General features: G+C 44.2%; 1 protein-coding gene across 2 annotated transcripts in view; it reads right to left on the reverse strand.

The window, feature by feature from the left end:
• SLC1A3 (solute carrier family 1 member 3) overlaps positions 1-12,830 on the reverse strand; it is a 120,938-nt gene that overhangs the window by 85,658 nt on the left and 22,450 nt on the right. For both annotated transcript variants that reach the window (XM_045285116.1, XM_004698076.2), the window contains one exon: positions 8,913-9,050. In XM_045285116.1, coding sequence (XP_045141051.1) covers positions 8,913-9,050 — 138 coding nt within the window. The remainder of the gene's footprint in view (positions 1-8,912; positions 9,051-12,830) is intronic.

Here is a 12,830-nt window from a genome sequence, read left to right on the forward strand (position 1 = left end):
CACACACACATCCTTCAACCTCCACCTTTAGGCAGGCACTGCTTAGCCCTCGGCTTCCCATGTGCTTGTGAACAGCTCTGGAGAGAAAATCAAGCAGGATCAGCTTGCCGGCTTTCAGTGAGCGCTGCTGGAGCGTCTTTATTGTTTGCAGGTGGGGACACAGAGATTGGATGTGCATGAAGTTTTGGTTAGCCAGAGAGGCTCTGTTCATAGCATATAAAGCAGTTTGTGGAATCTGCTGCCCCACAGAATCCAGGGTGAGACACATTGGGACTGAGTTACTGCGGAAACACTGGGCAGTTGTGTAACCAATGACAATATTTAGAATTGTGAGGCTGTGATAAGGGTCACCTCATCCCATGCTGCGGGCCAGAAACCAAGCCCTTGCAGTGGAGAAGGAGGAATTCTCTCTGGTTCTCCTGTCACTCCCTGATCAATGTCATGCTTTCTCTAGGTACCTTTAATAGGAAAATGATTATTGCGGGAATTATAGACAAATGTGGTATGGAAGATGGAAATTTGATTATTTGCCCCTCAACTGCAGCACTCTTTTTTGCTCTAGAATTTTTTATAGAATGTGAATGTTACCCTTACTGCCAATAAACCAGCAGTTGGCATCACGTTAATCCTGACTTATTGTCACCTTATGTGTCTCAGAACTGTGCTCCATGGGGTTTCCAACGGCTTTTCCCCCCTGATGATCATCTGGGTCCCCTCAAACCTTAGAAGCCAAACATATGAACTATTTTCACCACCCAGGGACTTCTTCCTAAAAATAGGTGCCACTAGCTGAGCATACATTATATGCCAGATGTAAATCCTCACAACAAATCCATGACCCAGGTACCATTACCTACCTACCTTCAGGTTATAACTGAGTTGATTCTGACTCCTAGTGACCCCAAAGGACAGAGTAGACCTGGCTCATCAGACATGAAATCTTTAGGAAAGCAACTAGTGACACACATATTTGTCCTACAGAGAGGCTGGTGAGTTTGAGCCATCAACCTTTAGATTGGCAGTCACATTCTTTTCTACTGTACCAACAAGGCTCCTTTTATAGGGGCCATCACTACTCCTATTTTACAGAGAATGAGAGGAAGATCCAAAGAAATTCCCCAACAAGGACATTTCTTCAATAAAATATCTGTATTAGGGGATCCACATGTGGACTGCTCCAATCCACAATCAATTCCGATGGAGTCAGCAGCAAAGAGTCAAGTAATGTATTGAGTTTGAGGGAAATTAGTTTCAAACGTCTTCTTTAAAGTGCTAAAAATCAAAGATATCACTTTGAGGACTAAGGTGTGCCTGATCTAAACCCTGGTATTTTCAATTGCTTCATATACATGTAAGAGCTGGACAACGAATAAGGAAGTGATGGGAGAAGAGCTGATACACTGGAATTATGCTGTAGGTGAAAAATATCGAAAGTACTGTGGGCTGCCAGAAGAAAAAACAAATCTGTCTTGGAAGTGAGGAGGGCTGGTGGCAGAGTGGTTATGCGATTGGCTGCAATCTGAAAGGTCAGCAGTTTGAAATCACCAGTCACTCTGAGGGAGAAAGATGGGGATGTCTACTCCCATAAACAGGTAGAGTCTTGGAAGCTCACGGGGGCAGTTCTACCCTGTCCTATAGGGTCACTATGAGTCAGCACTCACTCGATGGCAGTGAATTGGGTCTTAAAAGTACAGCCAGAATGCTGTACTTACAAGCAAGGATGGTGAGATTTCGTCTCAAGGACTGGATATATTTCAGGAAGGACCAATCTCTGGAGAAGGACACCATGGTTGGCAAGGTCGAGAGGGTCAATGAAAAAGAGGAAGACTCTCAAATGAGATGAACTGAGATGCTGACTGCAACAATGAAGCCACACATGGCAGTGACTGTGAGCCTGAGTAGGACTGGGCAGTGCTTTTCCTTCTGTTGTACACGGTGTTGCTGTGAGTTGACACTGATTTGATAGCACCCGGCAACCACAACCACAACAACCATAGGGGGAGAGAAAGAAGTCTCCAGTTCTTTCCCCATACAGTAGTCCTCCATGTATTTCCAACAAATCTCAATTACACATCCGAGTCATGAAGAGGATTTACCAGGTTAAAATTTTCTAAAGTGATTGTGATCATTTTCTCAAGCCCTTAACGAGCTCTTCGCATGTTCAACGATTAAGAACTGCCAAGTGTGTTTTATTTTATTTTATATATTGCTTGCTCATGTTACATGGAATGACAAAACTTGAGTTCACTTTTCTTTTTCTAGAACATCAGGCTGTTCTTGAAGCACAGCATTGTTGCTTTTTTTACTATTATTTTTTCAGGTAAGAAAGCCCCTTGCTGGTGATCCCAGCTTGTGGGCTTCAACTATAGTTATGTCCCACACTCCACTGACTTCATCGGTCTGAGCACTTGAAAGGACGTTGTCCAGGTGATATGTGGAACTTGTCACATGGGAAAGGGATCACCGACAGGCAGGTACTTTTTTGTTGTTGTTGTCAATTTGTTTATATTCCATTATGGATTTTAAAAAAAGAGTTTTATCAATGACACATGGGTTCCAAACATCTCTTGTTCCTGGAAATTTTCAGGCAGAAGTAGTGAGACATTTGGAAGGAAACTGCAGGGATGCAAGCATCAGTCAGATGTCTGAACTAGATCAGTGTTTTCCAAAGTATATAAATATAGAGGTGCCTGCGGGACAGAAACCCCATCTTAGTTAACACCAGATCATACAAGGAGAAAGTCACTCTTAAAGTCTCTTTCAATCTTATGGGTCATTGGAGATAGGATTGCTTGCTTTGATGCCCCAGTGAATCTAACATCTCTAACATTTGCTGGAGTACCCTCATGCTGCAAATTGTTAGCACTCTTTGATGCAAACCAACAGTTTGGGGAATCAAGTCCAGCCAGAGATGACTTGGAAGAAAGATCTGGTGATCAACTTAAAAAAAACAACAACCAAAAAACCCAAAACAACAACTAGCTACTGAAAACTACATGGAGCACGACTCTGACACGAGGCATAAGAGACTAAAGGACAACTGGTTGGTTGGTTGAACTTCTGCCAATTCCATCCTACACATCCCCGTTTTTTAAAACAACGCTTAAGTGCAGGTATAATGCTCTCTGAGCTTTTACAGACAATAATATCAATCTAGAATTTCATAGCATTAAAATTTCCTCTTTCTCCTTTCTATTTCTTTTGCGGGGGAGTGGGGATAAATGATGCGAGAGCACTGAATGGAAATGATGTCAATTTAAAGAAAGTCTTTAGTAAAGGGGTTTAACTCATGTTGGAAACTTCTGAACTAATTAGCATTGGCACGGAGATCCTGTGGTAGCTACATCATTTCATGCCAACTTGAAGATACATAAAAGCGCAAGGGTACAGTTCAGCCTGTTAGTCAGGTCACAGCCTCATGGTGCTTCCTTGTGGGCAGGACCTCCTCAAAAGGATGGTCCTGGGAACCTGCCTTCTCTCTCTACCTTCATCTTCCTGCTGGCAAGCCGCTCTGAGACCTGCCAGAGCCCCGTGATGCTTCCACCACCAATGGATCCATACTCCCCCACCAGCCTTGGATTTTCCTGCATTCTGCATCCTTGCCCGTAACTGTGTGAGTCTGAAGAGGGGCTTCGGGAGTAGCACTGGACTTAAGGACTTGCGTTTCACTGGCCTGGGATGTTGTCTTGGTATATAACTACTTCTTAGTATAAATTCTTTCTTAGACATACATGAGTGTCTCTGGATTTGTTTCTCTAGTCAACCTGGCCGAACACAGACCCTATGACTCTAAGATTTGGGATTTGGGATCCTGTTCTTAAAATCAAAATCAATCAAGTTGTTTCTTTCCTGTTGGGCATTCCTATGATAAGACTTCCTCCCTCATTGTTGGAACTGGAGTGGGATGTTGCATAAATATATGAAGGGCCTTCAACAGGCTGTGGGAAAATTTCAATAGCTTTTAATTGTAGGTTTCAACAATTATTTGGAAGCCCCCCTTCTACTGTAGCATGCATGATTTAAAGAGTGCAAAGAAGTCCCTTTTGAACCCTTTCAACTCTACATATTTGCATCTTGGGGCCCTGTATCTCTGCATTCCCAGTGCCTAGCTCAAGGCTTGCTGTGGTAGCCACCTAATCTGGTGTCAATTTAAGGATTAAGAGTGTAGGGGTGAAGTCTAGGCTGTAATCTGGAGAGAGCCAATGAGACTTCTGTGTGGGCATGGCCTTCTCCTGAGAATTCAGAAAAATCCGGTACTTCCTCCTTGGAGGCGGAAGACACCTCTCTCTCTCTGCTACTCCCTGGGTGACATTGCAGAAGACAAGCCACATGGACGCAACCAAACCTCGGATCGGAAGCCAGAGAAGCCACAGAGAGACCCCTGCCAGTGCTGAGATGCTTACAACGCCACTGGACCCAAAGACGTTCTACCCACTGGTCTGTGATCGTCCTGCATTTGGCCTCATTGCGTGTGTTTTGTGAGTCTGAAGAGAAGTTTATAGATTGATATTAGACATATGGGCTAATATCAGACTTATGGCCTTGAACTGGACTAGTTGGGATGTTTTCTCGATGTTCAGTTCCTCTAGTATATAAACCGCTCCCTTATATACATATGTGTGTTTATGAATTTGTTTCTCTAGTCGACCGAGACTAACACACTTGCCACAGTAAGAGCTCCAGAAATAGTAACTGTTGAAGGAATAAATGTTAAAAGATAGATCTTCCTTTTATGATCCTACCTCCAATGTGCCCTGCCACAGGTCTCAAACAGTTCTGCTGCTTTCGCTATTGTTGCTGACAACCTTGCCAAGCAGTTTCACTTGTAATTGTGAAGGATATGAACATGCTCAACTCGGCACAGATTTTGTTTGCCAAATGCATGGTCTCCACTTCCAGAAAACTGGAGAGATGGCATGGGTGTCACAGGAGGTTCAGAGAGCCAGGGGAACTGTACACTCAGAGTGAGAAAAGAAGAAATCACTCATTATCTAAAAGGAGTCGGCAGTCAGGAAGGGGTCATAGCTCTGGCTACACCGCACAACCTGCCCATGGAGCTTAATCATTCTCCGTTGAATTTAATCAGGTGAAGCCAGTCGAACCAACTCTTTCTGGCCCGGGATTAGTTGCTTATCTTGACTGAATCAATAGGAACAGGCGCCAAATCTCTATTTTATTGTGTGATGTGTTGGCACAGGCATATTATTCTTGTTAAAAGAAAAAATAAAGAAAGAAAGAAAAGCACTTAATACAAATGTAGCCAACGGGCTTACTTCCAGTTTCTCTCTAGAACCTTCTGGAATGCTAACACACACCAAGATGTTCAGAAAGACTGGAATTTCAATTGGGAGAAGGAGAGCATCACTTATAAGGACCCTAGAGACACGACTCACAAACTTAAGTGTTTTAATTTCAAAGACCGAACTTCAATTTCCCAGCATGTAAATGTAACTTCAGGCCAAGTTAGTGCACCGTATGCCTCCTGGAGTCTTCTAAAATAAAATGTCCAGCTGGGGAAATGCAACAAGGGTTTCATTGATTTGAGTTTCCGTCTGCACAGAACTTGGGACCTTTGAACTTAAGAGCAGTCAGTCTGTCAAGCATTTTCTCAATGGGAAATACCGTCTATGGAAGCATGACCCCTGGGTTCTTATTCTGGTGTCTCCGTCTGGTGCAGGAAAGACCAGCACTGGTATTACACAACGTCATTGTACAAAGAAAGATGGAGAGAAGAGGGTTCCTAATGGCTCTTTGTTTAGTTGGCAATAAATGTGGTGTTTCGGTAGCGGGTTCCATCTTATTAGTCAAGCATTGGCACAGAACTGTCAAGGACTGAATAAAACAACATACGGAGCCCAGCAGTAGCCTGACATTCCCTGTCTTATAATTAATGGCACCGACCTTCAAACTGGAGCTCCACTCCTGGACTAGGAGTTTGTTCAGCTTGCAGTGTTTCTGTTTGTTTTGATTGTATACCTACTTCTCACTTAACCAACGATCTCATTACCGGACATTTTGCACTTCAGATGATAGTCAAAACTCTACTAGCTGACTATTACTTTTGCCTTCGTGACCTCCGTGTGGCGGTAACGAATGCCGAGCGAGGTAGGAGGTGAGGGCAAAGGTGGCTGCGATGGTTGAGGTTATGTGTCAACGTGGATGGGCCAGGCATCTCAGGGGGTTGGCAGTTAGGTCATGATGAAATCTGGCAGTTCCAGAAAGATGTGATTTGATAGTTATGCAATGATTCAGCCACGCCCCATTTTTGCAGGCAGATGCGCTCATCTTCCATCTTTCCCCCATGCTGATGTGCGTACGATGACCTGGGTTGGAAGCTCACTGTGATGAGAAATGAAGAGTGGGTGTGCTAACAGTGAAAAATCTAGAGGTTCCTGAAAAAACATTTGAGAAATTTGGCCTTGTAGAAATTGGCAGGAGGATCCTAGACTTCAGTGTTTCAGTGCATTATCCTCCCCTTGCCTTTCTCTGCCCACGTTGTTCTGCAGCCGAGCCAGTTGTGTTGATTATGCCGCATGTCCCTGTTACTTCTCTCGCCTAAGAGAAATCTTTTTCTGAACCCATGACTTTCAAAGTAGGAAACCCCAAAGTCACCTAAATGGCAGCTTCACACCTATCCATCTCCCCTCAGCCAGCTGGAGTCCTTGGAGTTTGCTTCTCTATTCCCAGAGCCTGGCTTTCTTCTCTCTCTGGCAATCCATTCTCTGGTAGCATCCCTCATTACACCTGGGGACTCTCCCTGGGAGGCGTGTCATTTGGAAAATTCACCTCTCTCCCTGTCATTGAAGATTCTTATGGAATCATTCATTCACACTGATCATGAGTCTCAACATTTTGGTAGCTTGGAAAGTATTCATTTGACACCAGCTGAGGATCTCTGTATAGCCCCCCCAAAACAGCACAGCCAACTTTCCATTAGTTTATATTTTAAAACTTCGGATTCTGTTAGCTGTTTGTAACTTATAATTCCTTGTTCTTCAGCAACAGTATTAAAAATGGCAACAATTTCTCCTGGGTGGGCACACACCTTTCTTTTCCCCCAGGCACAGGGATCACATTGCAATATTCTTTCAAAAATGATTGTTTTTCAATCAAAGCTTTTCTTCCTTCAATAAAGTTAATGTGTTAAGTACTAGAGAAATCCCAGGAAGTACTATGAGTTCAGGGTCATGTCAATTGAGGCTTAATACTCTCTTTTAACTCTGTTGATTGAGGACTAAGTCTGACCCCTTCTAAAGAGTCACACAGCAAGTTGTCAACACGGTTGCCAGAAAGCAGCAACTTTGAACACCAGTCCCATTCTTGAAGAGATGGCGTAAATACATCCGGGATCCTCGGCGTGTGTGTCCCCCACCCAGGAAAGCGGCAGGTGCTCCGTTCGGCAAGGGTGCTGAACAGGGATTCTCTGACCCACTCGTGAACATGGAGAAGAGGAGTTCTTCTCTATCAGTGCTTCCTGCAAAGAACTTGCTCCCCCAGCACAGGGATCATACAATTAGGACGTGCCCTTATGAGATAGCATTTAATATAATTTTGGCCATAAGCATTGGTGTTGCTATGGTGATACCTGGTCGGTCATGAACCAGGTCAATTTCATAATCAAGGAACCCAAACCAGGCTGTCCACATGATGGTTTTATGGGCAATTCACCCTCCGATGGGAGTTTGTACCTATGCGGTAACTTGTTTAAGGCCTTGGACAAGTGGAAGCCAGCAGAAATCTGCAAGGCAGGGAGGAAGAAAAAAAAAAATCCGAAATCGTTTCTACCCAAGTCATGACTAGCCCTCAAAGGGAGGCAAGAGTCAGAATCTTGCTCAGGACTTTTGAGTTATGCTACCAAGTTCTTGTTACACAGAGATCTCAAAAGGAGATTGTAAAAACCCCTTGAAAACTGCCCTGGGGGAAGGATGTTCAGAAGCCAGAGTGGCCTGCCTAGAGGGAGCTGGGGACCCACAGGTGAGAAGGGAAGAACAGGTTGTTAATACCTGAGTTCTGGCCTTTAACTACAAGCCCAGGAAGCATCCTGCGGGGTCAGTGTCTACAAATGCCTTCTCTGAGGCAGAGGTGTGCTCCGAGGACAGAGAACAGGCAGGAAGGGACCCACGGTAACACTCTTCTGCCACGTCTTGGCGGCGTGTGCAAACACCCAGTCACAATTCTTAACTTTCGGCCATGCAAGAGTTCTTCACCTGCTTGTCACAGAAATCAGACTCTTATCCTGCAAGCGTCCACTCATGGAAAATCCAACGCCCTCCACTGTGACATTCAAGATGGGAAAAATCTCCCACACCCTCCCCATTCTCCAGCCAACGTGAGAGGTAATGGGGGTGGGGGTGGGGGCAACCGGAAAAGGAAATGAGATCATGCGGGTAGACCAGGAACAAAAGATAAAGTGTTGATGGCAGCAGCGTGGGTGAGTGTGTGGTGGCATTACCTCTTGATGAGGCTTCCCAGAAGGCTCCCGCTCAAGTCCTGGTGGCTCTGAGAACAAGCATTCTTGCATCAATAGCTAATAGGCTGGCCAACCAGATGTTATCTGGGTGGGATAAGAGGGTGAGAAAACAGACCTGTTGTTCGCTGTTGTCAACTGCATCCCTGTGGTCAGAGAAGGCTGGTGGTGTCGCGTTTAGCAGGGCCCTGCTTGCATAGCGAGGCAGCCCAGATTACACGGCTGTTCAAATCTGTTTTCCTTTTGTGATTGGTGAAATAGGAGCGTTACAATCATTCATGCATTACTCAGGCCCCTTCTCCATCATTCTGAAGGGGCCTTGTGGTTGCCTTTTCTCTAGAACGGAGCATGCATCCAACAGAAACCGAAAGCACTGGCTTTTCTAAGTGAATTTCTTTTTTTCCTCCAAGAAGCACACTTAAAAGCAACTGCACGGAGTCGTTACCTGTGACAAGACTGGAGATGATGAGAGGCAGCACCAGCATCTGCAACATCCTCATCAGAAGTTCCCCAGGAAAGGCGAAGTACTTGACCTCCCGGTAGCTCATTTTGTAGGGCCGCAGAGTAAATCCAAGGATGGTACCTGAAGGCAAGAAAAGACAAATGGAGAGAGAAAGAGAGAGACAAAAATGGAGGCTCATCTGAACCAGAAGCCACGGTTCTAGTTCAGAGGCAAACATTTGAGCGGTGGCTACCCACAAACATTCATGATGCCTTGGGAGCAGCCGTTGTCTGGAAGGATGGGGCTTCGAGTTGGACTTGAAGGCAAATGCAGAATATCTTTGCCTGACTTGAATGCAGTGGAACTAGACTGACAGCGTTCCGAAGGCTAGGCTATATCAAGGAGACAGATCCTGTGTTCAGGCGGAGGAGACAAGGTGGGGAATAAAGGCCTTGTTAACATGCAGCTCCTTTACAGCCCAGATGTTAGCACTCTGAGCATAGCGACTTTAGGGAGGGTCCCACCATGGCCGGCTCAGGTTGACTCTGACTCAGGGCATCCCGAGGAGTTGTAGAGGTATTTTGGACTATGATCCTAATGGAAGCAGATTGACAGTCTTTCTTTCATGCAGTACAATTGTATCCCCGTCCCCAATTAACAAGACCTCTACGCATTCATATCATTCCTCCACTTCCATCGCCTCGCTGTCTGCACACCACACCTCCCGCCTCTCTCTCTGTCTCTACGTGGTCTTGACATTGCCTTGGTAACTGCACTGTATAGACTTGTTACTTGCTGGCAAGAGACCGTTCCAAAATGAGTAAAGAGATTCCTTCTACCGTGCGCCCCCCTCTCAAAAGATCTTTTTCTTGGAAACCTGGGGGAAAACTGGGGAGAGACAAAATAACGTTTCCTTCATTTTCCCTCTGCTCCTAGAAATTTTAAAACACACTTTAAAAACGATCTTGTTTCTGTGAGACTCAAATTATGCAAGGAAGTGCTTGAAATGATCACAAATGAATAAAAGCATTAAGATATTTGCTCTTTCTCCCCTTCCTCTAATTTACTCCTCACTCTAAGAAAATTTGCTCACTCTAATATTATACATATTAAAAAATTTTTATCCTGGCACAATTAGCACAGGAGTAAATTGTAGGAAAAACAATAAGCCTGGCAGGGAGTTAACTAGAGGCAAGGGCTGAGGGGAGTGGGATGGGTGGTAAACAAAAGCTCTTCCAAAGGACACAAGCGTCCTTCCCGGAAAGGGCACCACCCTGTCTCCTCGGGAAACGGGTATCTGGGACACAAAGGTCATCTCAAACATCACTGCCCTTCCAGCATCTTGCATTTCAGCAACCATGAAGTAGCCATTCTTTGATTCCATACTGTGATATTCCAATAAGAATTAGAATCTATGCAAGTAGAAAATCCAGCCGACCCACTTCTCGGAGGCCCTCCGGAAAATGTTGCTTCTCCACTGCAGGCATCCCACAATCTCAAGAGAGAAAGGCTGATTTGAAAAATGACGAAATGGAGGGGGCAAAAAACCTGGCCGTATTGGGTCTACCATACACCCTGCCCCAGCCCTTGCCAAAGAAAAATAAAGGAAAGTAGCTCAAGCTTATGAGGAAATTCTTGGCTGTACAAATGGCTGTTGCATTTGACTACTAACCTCAAGGTTGAAGCTTTGAACCCTCTCAGCAGTGCTACGGAAGAAAGGTCTGCTGATCTGCTTCCCTTCAGGTGAAACCGAACTCACCTCCAGTGAGTTTGTGGATTCTGATGTTTAGCAATCCTCTAGAGCAGTGGTTCTCAACCTTCCTCATGCCACAGCCCTTTCATACAGTGACCCCCAGCCAGAAAATTATTTTCGTTGCTACTTCATCACTGCAATTTTGCTACTGTTATGAATTGTCATGTAAATATCTGATATGCAGGATGTATTTTCACTGGTACGAATTGAACATAATTAAAGCATAGTAATAAATCACAAAAAACAATATGCGATTCTATATTGTGAAATATTTCTTTCTAATGACAAATGAAATTTTGTCATGTAGCATGAGTAACAGCCTTCACCCTGGGGACTGGTTATGTGGGTGTATCTGCCTGGGGGGCGGACCCACCTGGAGGCGGATAGAGAAGTGGTGTCTCAGTTCCTAAGACCATCGGAAATATGTGTTTTCCGATGGTCTTAGACGACCCCTGTGAAAGGGTCATTCGACCCCTAAAGGGGTCGCGACCCACAGGTTGAGAACAGCTGCTCTAGGTCAAGGGTAGAACTGCTTCTGTGGGTTTCCAACACTAACTCTTTTTTTTTTTTTTTTAAACATTTTATTGCGGGCTCATACAACTCTTATCACAATCCATACATACATCAATTGCCAACACTAACTCTTTACTGGCTCAGAAAGCTTCATCTTTCTCCTGTGGCACGACTGGTGGTTTTGAACTGCTGACTCTGCAGTTATCAGCCCACTGCGTCATCACAACGCCACCACCACCATCAGGGCTTTCTTAAGGTTTCAGCCTAGAAAACCCTATGGAACACTTCCATTCGGAACCGCATGGAACAGAATTGTTTGGCTTTGGTTTTAATGCTTATCGATGTCTTACTGTATGCCAGGACTTGTGATTAGGGGGTACTATTTTACTGTTCATTTTCTTGTGGAGAAACTTTAGCTTAAAACTCCCCCAAAGTCAAGTAGCTACTTGAGTGGCAGAGCTAGAAGCCTGGCAGTTTGGCCTCAGATCCCAGGCCCCATGACTGCATCGATCTCACACATTTCCAGCCCGTCCTGCAAGGCCAAGACCCCAGCGTTACTGCATCATTGAGGTTCTTCCCAGAAGACCCCAAGCAAGGGTGAATAGATGGAAATCTCCCAGAAGGTACTGCTTCCTAAACATCACTTTTACACCGCATATCAGATCCAATGATTATATCTGAATTTATTTACTTTTTCCTCTGCTGTTAAGCACTGAAGTTGATTCACATTTATGTTTAGGATGACCTCCATGATGAACATATGAAAGCTATTGCAAAAATTGTAGAAACAAGTCAAACTTTGCTAATTTAGTGAGTAAAACCCCAAATCCAAACCGCTGTCTTCAAATTAGTTCCAACTCGTAGCAACCCTCTAGGACAGAGTAGAATTGTTCCATTGGATTTCCAAGACGATGAATCTTTATGGAAACTGCCTGTCTCGCCGTTCTCCTGCAGAGTGGCCTTGAGATGGGCCATTGAGAACATAACACACTGCATCATTGGGTCCTTCACTGCAAGGGCAGTAGATGCATATTTGTTTTCTTTAGTATTAACTTGACATTGACCGCTTCTCCTTTACAGGCATGCTAGTATTTTCTAAGCACCTACTAGGACATGAAAAATCATAGTCTCTTAAGAATTTATATGTTTATGTGTTTGGTATAGGTTTTTTATATAAAAATTGTTGTTTAGCATACATATTTGCTATATCCATTTCTCTAGTTTTTTTCCCTTATAACATTAACTGGAAAACAAGCAGATGCTTTCCATTTGTATAAAGCCATATCTGTACACTTTTGAAAAAATTAAATCGCTTTATTGGGGGCTCTTACATCTCTTATTACAATCCATACATTCATCCATTGTGTCAAGCATATTTGTACATATGTTACCATCATCATTTTCAAAGCATTTTCTTTCTACTTGACCCTTTGATATCAGCTCTTCTCTTTACCCCCTCCCTCCCCTGCCTTCTCTCTCTCATGAACCCTTGATAAGTTACAGATCATTCTTTTCTTTTTTTTAATCATTTTATTGGGGGCTCATACAACTCTTATCACAATCTATACATACATCAATTGTGTAAGGCACATTTGTACATTCATTGCCCTCATCATTCTCAAAACATTTGCTTTCCACTTAAGCCCCTGGCATCA

This window comes from Echinops telfairi, unplaced genomic scaffold, assembly GCF_000313985.2.
Source record: "Echinops telfairi isolate 266 unplaced genomic scaffold, ASM31398v2 ScPeMD7_7469;HRSCAF=8507_1, whole genome shotgun sequence".
In the NCBI taxonomy this organism is placed as follows: Eukaryota; Metazoa; Chordata; class Mammalia; order Afrosoricida; family Tenrecidae; genus Echinops; species Echinops telfairi.